General features: G+C 41.5%; 2 protein-coding genes across 5 annotated transcripts in view; one reads left to right on the forward strand and one right to left on the reverse strand.

Annotated features, from left to right (window-relative positions):
- The window catches only part of LOC102792879 (serine/threonine-protein kinase N2-like), a 29,947-nt gene extending 19,860 nt beyond the window's left edge, over positions 1-10,087 (forward strand). For all 3 annotated transcript variants that reach the window (XM_087849456.1, XM_087849458.1, XM_087849457.1), the window contains 11 exons: positions 582-717; positions 996-1,039; positions 1,164-1,221; positions 1,326-1,417; positions 1,782-1,958; positions 2,108-2,170; positions 2,254-2,330; positions 2,491-2,633; positions 2,763-2,870; positions 4,137-4,217; positions 4,779-10,087. In XM_087849456.1, coding sequence (XP_087705582.1) covers positions 582-717; positions 996-1,039; positions 1,164-1,221; positions 1,326-1,417; positions 1,782-1,958; positions 2,108-2,170; positions 2,254-2,330; positions 2,491-2,633; positions 2,763-2,870; positions 4,137-4,217; positions 4,779-4,982 — 1,183 coding nt within the window. In that variant the 3' untranslated portion in view covers positions 4,983-10,087. The remainder of the gene's footprint in view (positions 1-581; positions 718-995; positions 1,040-1,163; positions 1,222-1,325; positions 1,418-1,781; positions 1,959-2,107; positions 2,171-2,253; positions 2,331-2,490; positions 2,634-2,762; positions 2,871-4,136; positions 4,218-4,778) is intronic.
- Positions 9,797-19,404, reverse strand: zdhhc12a (zDHHC palmitoyltransferase 12a). 2 transcript variants are annotated; one of them, XM_087849460.1, is made up of 5 exons: positions 19,046-19,404; positions 17,891-18,024; positions 16,548-16,637; positions 13,703-13,869; positions 9,797-11,741 (listed from the first exon to the last, which is right to left on the reverse strand). In XM_087849460.1, exons 1-5 carry the CDS (start codon positions 19,140-19,142, stop codon positions 11,426-11,428), a joined length of 804 nt encoding a protein of 267 aa, XP_087705586.1. In that variant the 5' UTR covers positions 19,143-19,404; the 3' UTR covers positions 9,797-11,425. The 2 variants fall into 2 exon arrangements, with proteins under 2 accessions (XP_087705586.1, XP_087705585.1); XM_087849459.1 differs by having other exon boundaries at positions 13,703-13,872.
- Positions 19,405-20,449: the final 1,045 nt, after the last annotated feature.

Here is a 20,449-nt window from a genome sequence, read left to right on the forward strand (position 1 = left end):
AGCGGTCAGTGGAAGAATCCGCGAGTTTCTCTGTGAGTTTCCCATTACGTCATAGTTACTCGGCGCTTGCTTGGAAGTTTAGGGGTTTTTATTCGCTTTAAAAAGAAGTTTTCTTCCCACGCACAACGGACACTAATGTTTTTGTTACTTTTTATGGAATCAAACTCAAAGTAAGGTCAGTACTTCCACGCTTTAAACGCTGCACCTCATACTCTCTCCCGCACTCGATATATGATCCATTGTTGATCTGCACACAGCTGTTGTCACGAAAGTCGCACTCGCTTACGTCATTGTCATGAGACATTCTCGCAAAAAAAAAAATCACGGTTTTAGTAACGCAGTAACGCAGCGTTCCTACGGGAAAGTAACGGTAATCTAATTACCGTTTTTTTCAATAGTAATCCCTTACTTTACTCGTTACTTGAAAAAAGTAACGTGTTACTGCCCATCTCTGACTGTGAGGAGATAAAACGTTTCCAATGATAATGTTAGTTTGACTCCAGGTCCTGGCCTCTCTCAGTATTTTTTGACTCTCTACTATCTCACTACATTTTTCAACACTTGTCTCTGTGGGCCTGCAGCGAAGCTCCAGTAATCAGACTGAGCATCACTGAGGATCAGCTCTCTCCCACCATCCTCGACCAGGAAGAAAACACAGCTGGCATCATCAGTGCAGTGCACCGAACACCATCTGTGCCCACGCTGCAAGAAAAACTGGTAAGCCATTAGCAAGAGTTGACACGCCAGTGCATTCAGAGTTTACACATTTATATATGTAGCGAGAGACAAATTAGCTTTAGAAGAGTGAAATGTATCCAGTAACAGATTATAAGCACTAAGAGTGAGGATCTAAAGCCACACTGGCAGCTTTGTGATGTGATAACGGCCAAAAACATTAATTTTTCTGCTGATATCACAGGTTTAAACAGCAACTTTTAGAAGATCTAAACATGTTCTTATTGAGCTCTGATTTGTCATTGAATTTTTATTTGCAGTCCTCCGTAGAAGAAAGCGAAGATCAGCCTGTATCTGCTCTAAAGTACACACACACACACACACACACATACATGTCTTCACACACTTCACACTCCACGTCCTCTTCTAAAAATTAGGAATTAAGCACCATCCTTATTTTCTATTTTTGTTCTTTTTTCCCCCAAAAGGATGCAGGTGGAAGATTTTAAATATATCTCAGTTCTTGGCAGAGGACACTTTGGGAAGGTAACAGTTTGAAGCTTTTCTGTAAAACACTGTGACTGAGCCAAACGTCTTCTCTTGTTTGTCCTCAGCTGATCAGGGTTAGATTTGCTGCGAATGTTTTCCAGGTCCTGCTGGCAGAGTTTAAGAAGACCGGAAAATTGTATGCCGTCAAAGCTTTGAAGAAAAGAGACATTGTGACTCGTGATGAAGTGGACAGGTGAGTGGAAGGAAAGACAAGAATGCTTTAAATCTGCATGCAGGTGCACGTTACGTGATTATCAATAAGAAAGCTCAGATTATAGATCAATGGGATGCGTTTGAGTTTTGCCTTCACTCAGTGTCTCTTATGGCCTATAAATAAAGGCCCAAACTGTTTTTGTATCTAGTTTATAATCGTGCTTTTTAATGCTGTAAAGTTGGACATTTAAACACTGGAGTTAAGGGGAATTGACTTCCTTTTGGAGCCAGCCCCAAGTGGTCATTAGTGGAACTGCAGCCATGGACGTTATTACTGAGCTTGACAAGAAAAACTCTTTGCAGCTTTGAGGATAATAGCTGAGTGATGTATTTTTCTTCTGCAGTCTTATGAGCGAGAAGAGGATCTTTGAGATGATCATCGCGTCCAGGCACCCGTTCCTCGTCAACCTCCACGGCTGCTTCCAGACCAGTGACCACGTCTGCTTCGTCATGGAGTATTTACCCGGCGGTGACCTCATGATCCACATCCACAATGATGTGTTTACCGAGGCTCAGACCAGGTGTGCATAAAAAGAGTGAACATACTGCCTGAGAGATTTCCAAATATCGATTTGTTTTCTTTCCCTGACAAAGAAAACAAATCAAATCAATGTATTTTTTAAGGTGTTGTTATCCAACATATTTGATCTGTTGTTGCTATCGTGTACAGGTTTTACTCAGCATGTGTCCTGCTTGGTTTAGAGTTCCTGCATCTGAATAAAATCATCTATCGGTAGGTGATGAGTGCCAAAGTGATCTCATGTTACAAGAAAACATTTGGCACCCTTCAGTTTGTGTACTCTGTGTTTTACACAGAGATCTGAAGCTGGACAACCTGTTAATGGATGCAGATGGATTTGTGAAAATCACAGACTTCGGACTTTGTAAAGAAGGTGAATGCATTCAGCACACCTGTCTGTAATTTCTGGCTCAGCACAAGTAGCAGTAGCCACATTCTTCCCTTTTATACTACTACCCAAACAGAATCAGTTTTACGATTTAAACTCTCCATACTTCCATCTGAGAGGACTGAAGTGTGTGATGTATCGGCAGGGATGGGACACGGCGATCGGACCTCAACTTTCTGTGGGACTCCTGAGTTTCTTGCTCCTGAAGTCCTGACGGACGACAACTATACGCGAGCAGTGGATTGGTGGGGGATGGGCGTCCTCATCTACGAAATGCTTGTTGGAGAGGTTATTCATATATAACCTCATATTCAGTTCAGCTTTTGCTGAAAGCTTTTAATGTCATAGTGATCAATGCAAAGTTCCACAGTTCATCTCAGTTAAGCCTAACTCAGCATCTTTCCGCCCTCCTGCTAGTCTCCGTTCCCTGGTGAAGATGAGGAGGAGGTGTTTGACAGCATCGTTAATGATGACGTGCAGTATCCCACCTGCATTCCTCCCAATGCTGTCGCCATCATCCAGAAGGTATTCGCCTGCATTTGACCTCTTGCGTCCTGCATTTCTCGATTATTTTTATAAGTCACACATCAAGTTGTGACAGGATTTGAATTCATTTTTGGCCATTTATGAAATGTTAAGTACAATATGCGTAGATAACTCTTCTGTAAGGTAATAGAGACTCATTGCTTTATCTAAATGTCAACCAGCCAGCTGTGCTAATAGGGCGCTATGAGCCACGAAAAACCCTGCATCTGTTTTTATAGCCATTTTTCCATCTAGGCTAATAAACACACATTATCACATCAGCACCTACAGCATGTTTAGAATCACCCGTAAAAAACATCTCTTATGACTGTAAAAGGCAGCTAGAGTTCACAGAGGAAACTCACTTCATCCAGGAGTAGGGATGGGTATCGTTTAGGTTTTATCCAATACCGGTGCCAAATCGGTACTTTTGAAACGGTGCCGGTGCTTAAACGGTGCTCAAACCGGTGCTTAAAGAATGGAGAACACAAACTTTGTCCAAAAACCTCTCATGTTTTTATTTTTAGCAGTCTCTTTTTTTCTGCAAAATGATAAGCACCATCCAGCCCCACGCACTGGCCGATCCGCGCTAACTCGCTAATGGAGATTTAACACACCCGCAGTAGATGCGCTCAGTGTGAGGTCTCGCAGCAAGCTATCAAATACGGCGCATTTCTCTGCTTTTAAAAAAACGCTACGCATCGCCAGGTGTTTCATCAGATTCGAGGTGTTACCTCCTTTGCACAGTATCACAGTATCACATTAAAGCACTTGTTGCAGGCTGCTGAGTTTGCCTCTTTTGCTGTGAAGTACAGCCAGACTTTTGACCGCTTCGCCTGGCTTTTAATCTGTAGCTCTGCTCTAAAAGAACGTACGTACCTGGGCCCGCCTACTATCCTTGGAAAGGTAAAATGATTGGCTAGAATCCAAAGTGTATCACATCTCAGGGGAAAAAAAGCACCGAAATGTCATAATACCACATGGCACCGGACACCGGTACCCATCCCTACTCCAGGAGGTTCATATGTAGATCCTTTTTGCAATAAGGTGATAGTGAGGTGATAGTACTATTTTTTTGCTTAACTCATATTTACTTCTGAATAATATTTCAGAAAGATTCTGGTGAAAACGTAGAAGTCATAATGCACCACACACTTTTTAGAACCTAATCCTAGAACCTGTAATTACTGATTTAAATTTGAGTATAAAATACGGCGAGTAATGTATTTCAACCTGAAACCTGAAAACATCTGCGTTTGTTCAAAGCTGCTGAAGAAGAATCCACTGAAAAGGCTCGGAGCTGGAGAGAGGGACGCAAACGAGGTCAAAGGAGAGAAATTCTTTGAGGTATCGGATCCATATCAACTGTTTGTCTTCACTTTCTTTCCACTGAACTACTCTCCGACATGTAAACATCTAAACAATATGTAAACAAGCTGAGCTGAGCGTGTACCACTCCTGATTCAGCCTGATGAGTGATGAAGCACTGATTAGTACTGATTAGACAGTGACTTAACCTGTGCAGACACATCAAAGCTCTGTAAGCACCTCTATCTCCTAAATTGTTGATTGATGAGTCAAAGTACTAAAGCTAAACTATTATTGTTGTTTTCTGCTCCATGTTTTTATTCTCTGACTCTGCTACAGTAGCTTTGCATGATTCACAGTTCAAAATAATCCTTATTTATCTCAAACTGGGCCTTGTTGCAGCCACTCCATTCACAAAGTAGTTGTTTTAGCTGTTTTTAGCATTTGTTTTTTACTGCCTCACCCTCGACAACAAAGTTTGAACTATTTTCTCGATGACATCATACACTGCCAGGATTAGAAAAAACTGCCTGAAACTGAGGAGGTAGCATAGTCTCACAGGGATAACTTGTTTTTTTTAACTTTGTGGCTCTTTTGCAGACCATCGACTGGGAAGCCCTGCTAGCGAAGAAAGTAACGCCGCCCTTCCTGCCGTCGATCAAGGAGCCCACTGATGTCAGCAACTTCGACAGCGAGTTCACTCGACTCCAGCCAACCCTGTCGCCTCCCTCCAAGCCCTTCAGCCTCTCCGCCGAGCAGCAGGAAGCGTTCGCGGACTTTGACTTTTGCGCCTTGCATGGGTGAAATTTAAACTGACGTGACCGCAGCGGTAAATTACAACCAGAATGTCCACGTTAGTGTCCGCACTGGCAGGTAACCCACGTTTATCATAACCACAACCCTCCTATGGCAAGCTACTTTATTTATATATTTTTAGATAAAAAGCATTAAAATGCATTAGTAGGGGTTTACAAGAACAATGACAGGACTTTTATATTTTTATATTTTGCTCTGCTGTTGTGTTAGTTGATTGGTTAATCAGTCAATCATTAAAACTGATCAGTTTTGAGTCATTTATTGAGTACAGAAGTGAAACATTTGCAGATTATAACTACAGCTGTGAGGATTGCATTCCTTTTATCATTTAATTTCAATCCCTTTTTAAGGCCTGACTTCAGACTTGTGATTGCCAGTGGCCTGTGATTGATACCTTTTGACAGCTTAGAGATTGTAAATAAAAACTACAAAAAAACGAATGAGTAGGTTAAAGGAATAGTTCAATATTTTGAGAAATAAGCGCAGAGGTTCAGACAGTGATATCAATTTTGAGACTCTGCACTTTACAGATTTGGTTGCACTTCATTTTACGCCGCACTGATGAGACTTAACGAGATGGCAGTAAGTTCAAATCGTTCCCTGTGAGTGCCAAGGCTTCCATTTGTCATCCATTCTGTTCAAATCTTCTTTGGATTGAATTTTAAGGCATGCACAAAGGGAGGAGGGTGTAAGCATATCAGTCTCAGGATCATGTCTCTGCTTTTAGTCCATGATATGGCCCCTCTGGCTTCATCAGGCTCAGCCTTAGAGATACAGTGAGGAGTTTAGTCATTCAGGAGCAGCTTAGAGTAAAGCCTTTACTCCTCCACATGGAAAGGAGCCAGGTGAGGTGGTTTGGGAATCTGACCAAGATGCTTCTTCAACACATCCTAGTTGAGGTATTTTAGGAATGTCTAACTAGGAGGAGACCCTGGAGCAGACCCAGGACAGGCTGGAGGGATTAAATCGCTTGGCTGGCTTAGGACTTGCCTTGGTGTCCCCCCAGAAGATTTAAAGGAAAAGGTTTAGGCTGCTGGCTGGCTGGCTGGCTGGATGGGTAGGTGGGTGGATGGATGTCAAATCCCTTCCAGCCTGGATGTTGTTGTGAAGTCTGTAAATGTAATATAATTATCTGATCAGATACAGGTCATAACTCATGGTTGTCAATGTCCATACTCATATTTATTATTTATTTTCTCGTCTTATTAGTGTGCCATAAAATAAAGTGCGAGCATAAATCTTGCTCAGTGAAAGTTTCCCAGCCTGTCTTGATGCTGACTCTAAATGTTTCCGCAGCTCCATCATGTTCAAACTGATCCCATGGCTAAAACGCTGACTGTTCATGCTGTCATTGATCTGACAGCACAACAAAGATAAACAAATAACCAGGCAGCATCATTTTTTTGTGTTTCTGACTGAGCAAACAAAGTGATAATGACCCTTTATAATCTCTGCAGAGAGCCAGCCTGCTCTCACCTCCTCCTGCTGGCGGTTTATTTCGGAGATCTGGTGAAAGGTTGAAACAAATCTGATAGAGACAGACACGGGATGCTTGAAGAGTCTATACCTTTATCACCTCTAGATAAATATGCTATGTGCAGATCAAAAACAGGAGGTTCAAAATATAGTTCTGAATTTACAGTAGCTAAACTCAGATAATAGATTTTCATTTAAACTGTTGAGAGAAATGCTGAACTACAAATATCCTGGCTTGTGTCAACTAAGCCCTCACATGTTGTTATTACTTCACCTCATGTCGCTGTTATTTCCTCTGCGACACTACACGGGTTTTTCCTGTAGCGGCTACGTCAGAGGGTTGTGCATAAAACCGGGCATGTGCAGCCGCCTGCTGTGGCGATCCTTTGTGAAGTAGCTTTGTTTTACACTAAGTGGGTTTTGTAAATTTGCCTCTAATACAGCAACAATGTGGGTTCCTTCATGTTTATTTATAAATGAATGAAGTGAATAAGTGTCACAGACTTCCCCAACTGTTCATTCTCACTTGATCGTGCATCAGTGCCAAGCAATTACCACATGCATGAAAGACGAAATGTCACATGTATGATGACATGATATCACAACAAGCATGATGATATCACACAGGAAAGCTACAAAGAGGAAAACCGCTTTGCGGTAACTTACACAAAAACACTAAAGAAGACTCAAATCAAATCGACAGCCTGAAAATTAACCAAAGTTTTAAAAAATGTGTTTGAGCAGCAGATAGATCCCATCGAAACTTTATTAAAATGAGTAAAAAGGAACACTAGATTATTCCAAAGGAAAATCATGAGCCATCCCAAAGCCATCTGTCATCCAAGTCCTGATTTTAACACTAAAGAAACCAAAGCTAGGAGATAATCAAAAGTAACAAATTTAGTAAATGTAGGTAAAAAGCTGACTTCATATGCTATAACTTGTTCTGAGCAGCTACCTGTCCCAACACTTGTTTCTGTTCCTCTCCTGTATGCCACGGACACATTAAACCAGAGCAGGTTTACTATTGAAACTATGATCATTTGCATGATAGTAAAATTCAGATTTTGTAGTATAGAATTGATTTGGTTAAAGTTCTCATCTCTGAAAATGTCCCGTGGATATCTCTGGTACTTATAAAGTGTGAAGTGGGCCTGTAAATGTGGACGTCATAATTAAACAATCAGCTGATTCTGAAGGGGTCAGCTGGGATTACCTCCTGGTTCTTCCTGATGCATATTTATCATAAATGTGCTTTCAGTTTGATTATGTCCACTCAGATGATAACATGGATAAACCTGGGAGCATAAAGTCATCTTCACAGCCTCTTCAAGCCTCCTGTGCGCTGGCGACAGATAGAGCTCGCTTTGTGGCCTTTGCTTATCATTTTCTTCTCCTGCAGAGGTTCAGTATGTGCTGCCGTCTCTATGCATCACTGTGACAGGCTTTGCCCACTGCCTTGACCAAACAGATGAAACAAGCTACTCTGACTTCTGGTTTCAAAACCTTTTAAAAAAAGTGTTAATTTCAGTCCAACATGTGTGAAGTCATTCCTTCGTCTCTGTTACAGCAGTAGGAAGCGCATGGCACTGTGGTGAACTCGTGCACTAGAAAATCCTGTAATCACTAGCAGTATAAAAGAAGCCATAGATAATCTATTATAGCCATACTAGTGATAAAGTATCTGTATTTTGAATTTAGTGACTCATATTTAGTGAGCTCTACTGATATCAAGGCAATAAAAAATAAAAAGAGGAGGAAAAAGCCCTGATTTTGTTCATGTGCTCCTAGAAATCCTGGAATTTGCCTGCAGCTGGTGACAAGCTGGGGTTCAGATGAGGCCTGGGGCTTTAAAGTGTAACTTAACACTAAATCCATCGTTCGATCAGCAGCATTTCATATTCAGTCATGTTTACTGTACAGGTCACTGATCCGGTTTCAGAGAGATATTGACGGCCTAAGCACGAGACATCCGTGAATATTATTCTGGGCTAAATCTGGTCAGTGTGTTACAGGCTTAAAAAGACTGACATCCAATAAAGTGAAAGGTGAAATGTCTTTCAGGCTATTACAAAGACTTGAATTCACAGTCACAGTTACTGAGGCCAAAATCCAATCGAATTAGGTTCAGAAGTGAGCAGCAGATCACTCTAGCAAGCTTTCAAAACTGCATACAAGCCATTAATTTGAGCAACTCGTTGACAAAATTAGAAGTTTACCCAAAGGGTGAATGGGATTTTCTCCTGATTTCTGTTTTTTTTTTCCAATAAGGAAAGTCAAAGTTACAACTTCAAACCTTCAGAGCTTCTTTATCACATTTGTAGTGTAAAAAAACAGATAATTAGTTATTATGACACACTGAAGGGGCTTTGTGTCATGTTCAAGACTTGAGTCAGGACCTAAATGCGAGCAAAAGAGGAAATGAATAGATCAAGGGGGCGTATTTATTTATAACATTAAGGAAAAAGGTTGGGCGTGAACTCAAACCCAGGCCCCTGTTGTAGCCTTTGGCATGTAGGTCACCTGCTCAACCAGGTGAGCCGTAATGTGCCAAAGTGGAACTCTACTGGTGACAGCGCCAGAATAAAAATCCAGGATTGGGAGGAAAAAGGGTTTATTTCACTGATTCTAGGCATCTTTTTAACAACTCAAGAGTTCCTATTTTACCTTACATTCACACCTGTGGTGCAGTAGTTAGAACTGTCACCTTATAGGCTGGGTTTTAAATTCAGGGTCAGTGGTTGTGCATTTCCCTGTTCATCCTGTATCTGTGGACCCCACGTCCGAGCCCTGCAACCCTGACCTGGGTAGGAAAAGAAAGATGGCTGGATGAATTCACATGCTGGGACATAAAGGCTTCTAAAAAAGGCAGCTTTCCACCTTTCACATCTCAGTGCTGTTCAAGTTTTGTTTTGTTTTTTTAACTGGAGTTAAAGCCCCCAATAAAGAAAAATCCGCTTGATCACTGCATCAACTTTGCATTGGAGGGCCTGCTTTCCCTCTCTCAAATATATTTTTGCAGTTATTTAACCATAGCACACACCATTTTGATCATATAAAGGGATGTATTCAGGGTGTTATGTTGCTCTTTAACAGCTCTGAAGGCCACCTCTGAGCAGGACACTGAACGCTGCACTTGCTGTCAGCTAATTTCAGAAACCATAGCAGGGCAGTCAGGTGGTTTAACTGTTGTAGCACTTTAAGTTTATGCTGCTGAATATTACATGTTACTTCTGTGTCAGTACTGTATGTATTTATGTACTCTATGTATGTACGTGAATCCTGACTGGGAATGTCAGTGTGTACAGATGTACTCTATAACGATATGCATATCATCTGTGTTTTAATGTACTCTTTGTTGTCAATAAATACAAACAGAACATTACAGTTAAAACTTGGTAAAAAATGAACTTACTGACATCAGTTTACAGGCGGGTACCAAACATCAGCAGGTTTAAAGGCATTTAGTGTAAATAATGTGGGGTCACCACTCTCATCACTTAACAACAGAAACCTTCACAGCAGGAATGTCAAACTTATTTAAACTTTAAACGCTCCCTTCTGTCAGCGTTACGAATTTCACACGTGGACCAGATTGGAGTCTTTGCCGAGCCAATTCTGGCCCCCGGGCCTTATATTTGACAACCCTGCTTTACAGAGAGCAGTGACCAAACCTGAGTGTTTCAATTACATTTAGTGCTTATTTTTGTCTTTTATTCAACAAACAAAAACCCAAACAACTTATGTGCCATTTGTACACTGATATTTTAAACACCACCTAACTTCAAGGCAAGAGAGCTCAGTTTGACATTCAGAAAATACTTAACATGGATCTGCTTTTCCTTCTTTTCCTCTTTCTGACTGAAGAGTCAAACATAACTGAGAGCCAAAAGCTGAGATTTCAGACTGCTCTTAATGCTCAGATTCAAACTTTTCTTCTGTTCTTTGTATATATATGATGATGATGATGATGCAGTGTGGTTTGCTTTGTGACTGGTGTCTGGTTTCAACAAGCAAAGACGATAGCTAGACGAAGAATGACTCTTCATTAAGTGTTCAGATGTCCTGTTTATGTGTTTAAGTGTTTAAGACGAGCCTTTGCAAACCGGTGGTCACATCACATCAACTAAATCCAACTTCTATACACAGCCTATGCTCTTTTAGCTTAGAAGCCCCGCCCACTTGGTGTTCAAACCTTCTGTTTGCAGATAACAGCCAAACAGAAGGCAACTGGTTTAAAGAGGGAGGAGCTAAAGCAGCTCGTTTCAGACAGAGAACGAACTGAGAGGCTGTACCAAAGATTATTTTGAGCCGTGAATCATGGAAAGCTAGTCTAGAATCCAAGAATAAAAATGAGCCCTTTAACATGCCGTTAACACTAAGTGCATCTTTTGGTTCATAAAATCACAGGCAGCACTAACGAGGTGCTGAGACTTAAACAAGGTCCAACTCCAGTTATCCTTTCCACATTAAGAGATGTGAAACTATCAACAGTTACGACTGCGTGCAGACTATCAGGTTCTTTTTATTTATTTACGTCCGCTGACCTTCTCAGAGTGTAGCTGGAATAATCAAACGGTGCCAGTGACACATGTCAAAAACATCCCCACACACAAACCTGTTGCGCATCACACGGTGAAACACCAACACTGAACGTGTGTTTCAATGTTAACTGTAAATACGGGTAAAGGGATTGTGTTAAGGCAACACTGCGCACAGATACCTCTGAGGTTTGGATTAATTTGTTACATGAAAACAAGAACACGAAACTGCTGGGAGCACCAGAGTGATTACAATCCTCCTGTGACGGTCCGCTGTTTCAGTCCAAAACGTTTCCTTTTGATTTTTGTATCTGGATAAAACAATTAAAGACAAACACTTCCTCATTCTCCTGTCTTCACCTTTGTGAAAATACAAAACCAGTCATAGATTAGTTGACTCCAGCCTCTGTGGGGTCAGACTGGATTCAGCGTGTTTCTGTGGTAAACCTTCTCCCACATCACCGTCCTGCAGATGCAGAAGAAATCCCACAGGTTGCAGAGGACGCCACGGTCGAACGGATTCTCCTCGTCCTTGCAGGTCTTCAGGTACGAGATCCTGTGGCGGGACATGAACTCCCAGGTGGTGCAATTGATAGAAATCAGGTACAAGTGGGAGCCTAGCAGCACCACCACAACCACGGAGAAAATCCCGACTATGCACAACGCCGCCAGCAGAAAGCCATTCACCCTGAACCACTGCTCCCACGTAAGAGCAGGAGAAATGCCCGACCTGAAACACAAGGAAATTACACAACAGGAATAAATCACCACTTAGATCTGTTTGGCTATAACTGAAGTTCATCATAAGAAAAAAATGTCCCATAAAAAGTTGTTTATAAGAAAACTGAACATAATTTAGCAAGATTAAAATCATCATCAGTTTGGTTGTTCACAGAATTTGCTGATAAGCAAACAACTGAACATCATAAGCCTGTTCTCACCCTGAATACTGACTAGTAGGTATAGAATGCACGCTTCCTTTTTAATCTTATATACAAACAAAGCAGAAGACAATGATGAAATGCAAAAAAATGCAGTTCCTCTAACGTCCACTTGAGGCTTCCTTCAGTTTAAACAAACTGCTCGCCTTCTATGGATAGTCTGCAACCATAGTGAGGTCACCCACTGCTTCTGGATGCCTTATTTTGAAACTGAAATCAAGGTTGAAGACTTTATCAGCTTCTTGACGGTTGCAAAGCACAGCCACATATGCATCTGTTAATAACAAAAAACTAGAAGCGCAACCACCGAAACTGAAGCACAAACTTTTAGTCAAATCCATTAAAAATGCTCGAAAAAGGCATCAAAAGCATAAAAACGCTCAACGTTCAGTTCAGAGGCCCAATGGAGAACTAGCTGCTACAGCAGCCTGTGTCAGCACACCTGGATTAACTGGTGAGTTCAATAAAAATCCCATTTACTCATTACTATATTGGACGAACTTCAATTTTTAGTGTTGCCATAGAGACCGGCACACAGCAAAACAGCAACGCAGTGGTAACAGAAAAAAACAAACAATGCAGGGCTCGCAAAATTGCTAGCCCGACGTCCCAGAGCTAGCGATATCTCCGGTTGGGCGACCAAAATCTATCTCAGCCCCACCCGTCAGGTTATCATATAGCCCGACAGGCGGGGCTGAGATAGAGTTTGGTTGCCCGACTGGAGATATCGCTAGCTCCGGGACGTCGGGCTAGCAATTTTGCGAGCCCTGCAATGACTCTTTAAAAATGACAGCGTTGGTCACGTCACAGTGGTTATGTCCAGCGCTTATATACAGTCTATGATTTATCTTTGATGAGGAGCCTGCTGCCTGACAGGACAAAAACACTAATGGTTTCGTTTTTGGTTGATGGAGACATCGCTGTAGGCCAGAGGGAACACATGCATGTCTCAATGTTTAAACATCTGCTATAAAACTAAGCGGGATGTAGTACGTTACATTACCTTGATAGAGTAATTTAAAATATTACATTTTTCACAGGGCAACACGAAATATCGGTTATGTATTTTTGAGAGTGATCAGCAAAATCTGAAACAGAACATGCTACATCGTCTTTGTTGTCACCAATTCTCCTGACTAAAGGCACATTTCAGATTTTATTTAGATGCATAAAAATGGGTGTTTAACAACCACGCTGCCAGCTGTTTGGCTGCCAGCTGTTTGGCTGCCAGCTGTTTGGCCGCCTGTACTCAGAAGCATTCTTCTGTGTCCAGGGCAACACTGGTTTCAATAAATGTCATGAAATATTGTTGAAAGGTTTGCCCACATTGCCCCGAGTGTTTTCTTTTATGCTTTACTCAGCTGATAATCTCTGATTATTACTCAGTAAAGTTTAATTACCACAGAGCTTACTTCTGCCTCTGTGTGTGTGCACATAAACCTCTGCTCCACAGCGGTGCCTTTAACTGGAAACCTTAAAATGAAGACGACTTGAACTTTATAAGTGTGCTTAAGCAACCTGTCACAGATCATCCTTTCACAATTTAACCACTCAATTCAGTGATGTTCTCCAAAAGTCGTAAGTTACCCAATTCCGTCTAAAGATAAGCGGCAGAGCAGAGTACACTCAGCACAAGATACATTTTCACTGAGTCACTACTGGAAGGCAAACTGAGGCCACAAATATTCCCAGCAGATAAGGACGTTTATCTTAGAGGCTGGAGACGGGCGGAGGCATTTAGCAGACGTACAGAGCGACGTGAAAGCCCGACAGCAGGGTGAGCAGCTGCACCAGCAGGTAGATGATGAACCAGCGGTGGTTCCTCTCTCCCACGCAGTTCTCAATCCACGGGCAGTGGTGGTCGAAGCGATGGACGCAGCGTTTACACATGTGGCAGTGCTTCGCTCTCATTGGCTGCTGCTTGACACACATGGAGAGAAAATAAAATAAAGGTGCTGTTATCAATCAATCAGTCAATCAAAGCTTTATTCGCCACATGCAGGTTGCCCTGCAGTGAAAGGGCCCCCCCCGACCTTACACACACAACACAGACATTACATGGGGTTACAAGTCGGAGATCGGTAGTGTTACAGAAAAACACTGAAATGTACACAACAATGGGAAAGTACAAGAGGAAAAAAAGAGACCTCTACTCATGCTGTGCTTCCATGGTAGGACAGCACGAGAACAGGAAACAAAAAAACTCCTCTGCACAAAAAGCACATAAATGTCCACAGCACAACTTTGTGAAAGACATGACAAGCCACAGGATTGGGTGGGGGGTGAGGAGTAATCCGAAGCGAACACAGCAGCCGCCCTGCACAGCGCTACCATTCCAGCGCGGCACACAGACCCGCCGCGTTCCCCCGCAGGAAACAAGCATCGAAGGCGTTTGGAAGGGAGGGGGATGAGTGTGTGCTTATCAGTGTAAGTGTATGTGTGTGCGTGTCCATAGTTCAGCTGAGACAGTGTCCTTCGCCCTGCCAGGCTAGGAAAGGTTGATCGCTCTCCAGGTTTTTTAGATGGTTTCTTTTGTGTAATGTGACCAAAAGAGAAAGTTAAATCCTTCCACAGCTGCACTAATTAGTTGATTAAAAGAAAATCAATCTGCAGCTGTTTCTGCAATTAAATCAGTGCTGCAAACAGACTCGCAGACAACGCCTCAGGGCCGTAAGAACATTTGTTGGGCTGTAAAAGTCCCTGATAAGGAAATAAGGATAAGATACATGGGTGTGGCTGAGATCAACACAGAGGAAAAGACTGCAGATAAAGGTTACATACACAGGAACGCAGGTGTCCCACTAAAAAAATTTCTGCCACTGAAAAAATACAGTACAAAAAGTTTTGACTGAGCTTTGTCTGGCAAAACTTTTTTTTTCTCTTTTATGGTGGAAACAAGCTTCCATACTTGAATGAACCAATGCACTGGGTGAATTTGGCCTACAACTGAGTCTTTGCAAACTCTGACAGTGTCTGTGAGCCAGTTTGCAGGGCTTATTTAATTATAGAAGAAAAAATTAAATGACACTTAATGTAGCAAATTTAAAAAACACAGTTTGGTTGTTAACCAAAGAAAATGCCTGGACATCATAAATCTTTAAACAATGACAAAGGTGAGTCTGCAGCTCTTCTTGGCCTGAATATTGACTGGCAGGTGCAAAGTCTGAACTTCACAGCAGAACATGTTTACAGCCTGGTGAAAAAACTGTTTTAACCTTTGTAGATAATGTTTTTTATTCGTTTTTTTATATAACTTAAACTCAGAGGTGTGGACGCTTTGATTAACAGGTGTGCCAACAAATAAAAGCTGGACAAAGCTGCGGTGACATTACCCATTTGATTTCACGTTTTAAGACCTCGGCGTGTTTCTACCACCATCTGAAGCCACGAGTGACCATACTTGGGCAGATTTCTGGTGCACAAAGGCGTATTAAAAGCAGAGCCAAAGCCACAGAAATGGCCTCTATTCCAACAGATACTTCTTTTTATTTACTTTTCGCTTTCCAGTAAGCTCAGCTACCATGTAGCTTCCATCGTCCCATCAAATACTTTCACACAGTCCAACCAACAGTCAGCCTGACGTCCTGTCCACACACACAGGTCATGTAAGTGGTGGTATTAGGCTGCTGAACACTGAGCTTTTCATTGGCTTTTTGTCTCAGGGAAAATTAAGACTTTGTTTTGCAGTGTCACCTTTTTTGTGAGATGAGACTGTGTGCTGTCTTATTGTTTGTTAGTGATACACCTAGGCTTCTGATTGGTCAACATTCCTGTATGGTTAGAGTTATGTTACCACCTGTTGCTGTGGCACTTTTGACAGCTCATGGCCTCGGTTTTGTTTTTGAGGGTTTTCTTGTGACTTGTGATGCAAAACAGTGTTGCTGTTGACTTATGTCTTATAAACAAAAGAGGAAAATTCTATCCATCCATCCATCCATCCATCTTCATCCGCTTTATCCGGGGCCGGGTCGCGGGGGCAGCAGCCTAAGCAAAGCGGCCCAGACCTCCCTCTCCCCAGCCACCTCCTCCAGCTCATCCGGGGGAACACCAAGGCGTTCCCAGGCCAGCCGAGAGATATAATCTCTCCAGCGTGTCCTGGGTCTGCCCCGGGGCCTCCTCCCGGTGGGACATGCCTGGAACACCTCACCCAGGAGGCGCCCAGGAGGCATCCTTGTCAGATGCCCGAACCACCTCAGCTGGCTCCTTTCGATGTGGAGCAGCAGCGGCTCTACTCTGAGCCCCTCCCGGATGGCCGAACTTCTCACCCTATCTCTAAGGGAGATGCCAGCCACCCTTCGGAGGAAGCTCATTTCCGCCGCTTGTATCCGCGATCTCGTTCTAGTTTTTAAGAAATCCTCAAGTACGTGTGGATGTAGCCTCAAATTCACACTATTTTGAAAGCCAAGTTTCTTTCAGGAGGAGGATGTTTGTGTCTTTGGCACCATTTTAATAACAGCTGCTTCTCCTGACACATGATGCAGAAAGACACCATTTAAACCCAACACACAGAATTTGATGAGTTGGAAATGCAGTCATGTCAAACTTGGTGAGCACTGGAATTTGGCAGCTGGCAGCAGCTGGCAGCAGCTGGTTACCTGCAGCAGGCAGTATCCACAGCGCCTCAAACGAGGGGTCGATGACTGAGGGATCATCGCCTCCATTTCTTCATTCGGACTCTGAGCGCCCTGTGTAACACAAACAGACGTCAGTCACAAGTGTTCACACGCACACAGAAACACTGCGACCTTTCAGCATTAATCACAGGTTAGTAAAAGTTTTAGTCCACTTGCTGATAAGAAAACATCACATCACTGCTGACCTCTCCACAGCAGAGGAAAGGTTTCGCTTTTAACATGGAGGCAGTTTAGGCTACGTTCACACTGCAGGCGAAAGCGCATCAAATACGATTTTTTTGACCCTATGCGACCCATATCCGATCATGCTATGACAGTGTGAACGGCACAAATACGATATTTTCAAATCCGACCTGGGTCACTTTCGTATGTGGTCCTGAATCCAATACATATCCGATGTTTCAGAAAGCGACTGTTGTGTGAATGGTCAAGTCGCATTAAATCCGTCTTTTACGTCACTGACACAAGACAGACGCCGATTATCAGCGCCGGAGAAGACATCGCGAACGCTTCCTGTCCATCAGGTGAAACTGCTGGGAAGACAACGTTGGAGAAACGTTAACATTTTATTTGTACTGCATAATCTGCAGATTCTGACAGAAATCTGCAACTATCCTTTGAAGCAGCGCTCCTCTAAAACAGCAATAAGGATCATTATGAGTTTATTTACATTATTATGTAAATAACAAAATAACTTAAAGCAAAAATTGGGAAACGTGAAGTCCGAAGTCTTTATATTAAGGGCCATCAGTCAAACAATACTGTTGCTCTGGGTCTAAACAGAGCGCGTTGTGTGTGACGTCTTCTTTTGCGCATGCGGCCGCTTTGAGCGTTCACACTAGAGCACGTTTGCTGTCACATTTTATTTGTAGTGTGAACGAGCAGACAAAAAAAAATCGGATTTGATCAAAAAATCGGAATTGAGCATTAAGACCTGCAGAGTGAACGTAGCCTTAGCGGTCACCACTATTACAACACATTATGAAACCAACCTTTCACAAAGTGTTTTAATCCTTAAAGAAGGTAAATTAACTGCTTCTTGTATAGTGCTTTTCAACTCTATTTGAGCATTCAAAGAGCTTTACACAACATGTCTCATTCATCCATTCTATCTAATGTTCTCACCGACTCTGATAAACGCATCAGGAGAAACTCAGGGTCCAGTATCTTGTCCAAGGATACTTTGGCATGCAGACTGGAGCAGCCAGGGACTGAACCTTCTGAGCTGCCTGCTGAGCCACAGCCAGCCCTCAAATTAGGATCTACTTTGAATTTGTAATCCAAGTCTTTTTAATTAAACTCACCTTGACAGTGTCATTGAGCACAAAGCCGGGGTCCATCAGGGAAACGGCAAAGTACAACAGCACTGACAGAACGACCAGCAAGAAGAAGAGAGCCGGCAGCAGCAGCTCTCCCTGCTCCTCACATCTCCGCAAGCCTACACACACACACACACACACACGTAAGAGCTAACAAAAAGTAAGATATTCTCCAAGATTTATGTAGAAATGTGGCAGCTAAATAATCTTGCCCTCCTGTGTAGAGGGAGGGCAACCCTAACAGTGGAAAGGACTTGGGGTTATAGCATACATCCACTGTTTTCATAGTATCAGCTGTTGCCTTCAGAGCGGAGGTATTCTTTGACTTGTTGCAGAACGAATGGATTTAAATTCTCACTTGTTCCTACCACTATTAATTTTTAATTATGTGATTTGTTGGGGTTTCAGGGTGTATGTGTTATCTATGCTGCTGACTATAAAGCACACTACCCCTCAGGGATAATATACTTTATTTTAATCTTGATATTGAAAATGTACAAGAGACAAAAAAACAAAACAAACAAAAAAATCTTCATATTCGTTGAGACTGTAAAGTCACAAGTTGTTAAAACAAATGGGAAATTACTTTTTTCTTCATTATAACTATACTTGTATATAACTTTAAAAAACCATCTTATTATATGGGTTCATATGAGTATATTAAGACCACTGTACATCAGATATTGGATTTTTTTTTTAATTTAAAATTTTATTATTTGAATATATATGACAAATTATTCAGTCTGGAAAGGCGTTGCATTGAAATATTTAATTTAAAAATATCTAATTATGATAGGACCATTTTTAACCCAGAAGATGTTTGTCCTAGTGTATGTTTGTTATTTAAAAATATATATTTATTGGAGGTTTATGTTTCTATTTTTATTTAGGCTCATTTCTTGTGTTTTTAAATAAAAATATTCTAATTTGTGGAGTAACTTGTAACAGCAACTGACAGATACATGTCAGGTGGTAACAACTACATAATTTCCCTCATAAATGTAGGTAATATAAATAATAAAGATACTCGAAAATGCTCAAGTAAAATAAAAAATCCTTATAATTGGAGCCCAACTACCATTCAGCTCCATCCTGTTGCTAACGGCTAAAAGCTAGCTGGTCGCAGTCTGAGTGACTTACTAGTGTTGTGCAGGAACAGAATGACGGTTATGATCCAGGTGAGCAGTGTGTGAGCGACCCGGACCAGAAAGCCGCTCCGAAACACGTTCTGCACCATATTAATAACAGCACCTGTCACCTGTCACCGCTGCTAACGAGCCAGTTAAGAAGGTTAGCATTACCGAAATAAACACATATATATTAAATAAAGACCGAGAAGCTTTTAAATATACTACAAAGCAAATGTAGAAACGTAGAAAACAATCTGGAGTCGATTACAGGCGTAAATACGCATTCAATCAAAAATAAAACAACCGACTTCTGTTTTTATGTTGTTCATTCTGTCTACTTCCTTGTTTCCCTACGGCGGCCTGTATAGGTCAAACCGTTCGAACTGACCATGCGCAGAAGAAGGTTTTCGCAATAGTAAAATACGTCGGCTAATGTTACATTAAAGCACCGTTTATTTTCAAAAGATTAATTTCGAGTTTAAAAATCGTTTTTCCCGTCAATAAAAATTCTTAGAAAACAGTGACGTCACTTTTTTCTCCCTTTTTGTGTGTAAAAAAGGTTGACACGAGCATCTGTTACATTAACTCACAGGTAGTTTAGCGGGTAATGGCTAATCCATTTCTGTAATTAAGTGAGCGCAGAGAGTTTAGCCTGCTCTTTATCTTTGGCTGCCACCGAGAAACTTCTAGAAACTGTCTGAAGCTTCTGGGAAGCAGCTGATTATCGGAAACTGCACAGGAAGTGTCAAGAACAGTAAAACCTTGCTGTCACAGGGTTAATGTGTTAATGTGACACTCACTTACTTACAAATATGCAAGACTTAGTGGGAGGTTAAATCAATATCATTTTTATAAATTTTAGGTATTTTTTATTATACAGCACTTATTGAAGATGTTGTTGTAAAACAATCTGACATATAATCAAAATGTTATGTAAGCCACAAATCATCTTGCTGAGAGCGCCATTAAATGAACAAGTCAACAAATTTATATTAATATTAATAATATAATTATTGGTGTTTTTTTGGTTTGGTGTTTTTTTCCCAGTGGTGGATGTAAGTAGGTGCTTTACTTAAAAATAAAAATGCCACAAGGTTAAAGAAAAATGTCCTATGTTAAGTAATCAAAACCGAAAGTATTCACTATGACAAAATGTCTCTTTTCAAGATTTTAACTTAACATTTGCAGCTTCCAAGAGTTTTTGTTTGCAAACAATAATAATTTGTCACATGCAGGATAAGAAAATAATATACAGTATTTTAATTTTGTTCCAGTGTGCACAGGGTGCCAATCCTTCTTTTCTTTTTTCTTTCTTTTTGTTTTGGAAACATATGATAGGACAGAGAACAGGACAAAACCTGATACAGACCAGAACACTTACAAGATAACATAAATACTGGTATAAACATTCAAA

The sequence above is a fragment of the Neolamprologus brichardi genome, chromosome 12, assembly GCF_056152115.1.
Source record: "Neolamprologus brichardi isolate AB-2024 chromosome 12, ASM5615211v1, whole genome shotgun sequence".
Lineage (NCBI taxonomy): Eukaryota > Metazoa > Chordata > Actinopteri > Cichliformes > Cichlidae > Neolamprologus > Neolamprologus brichardi.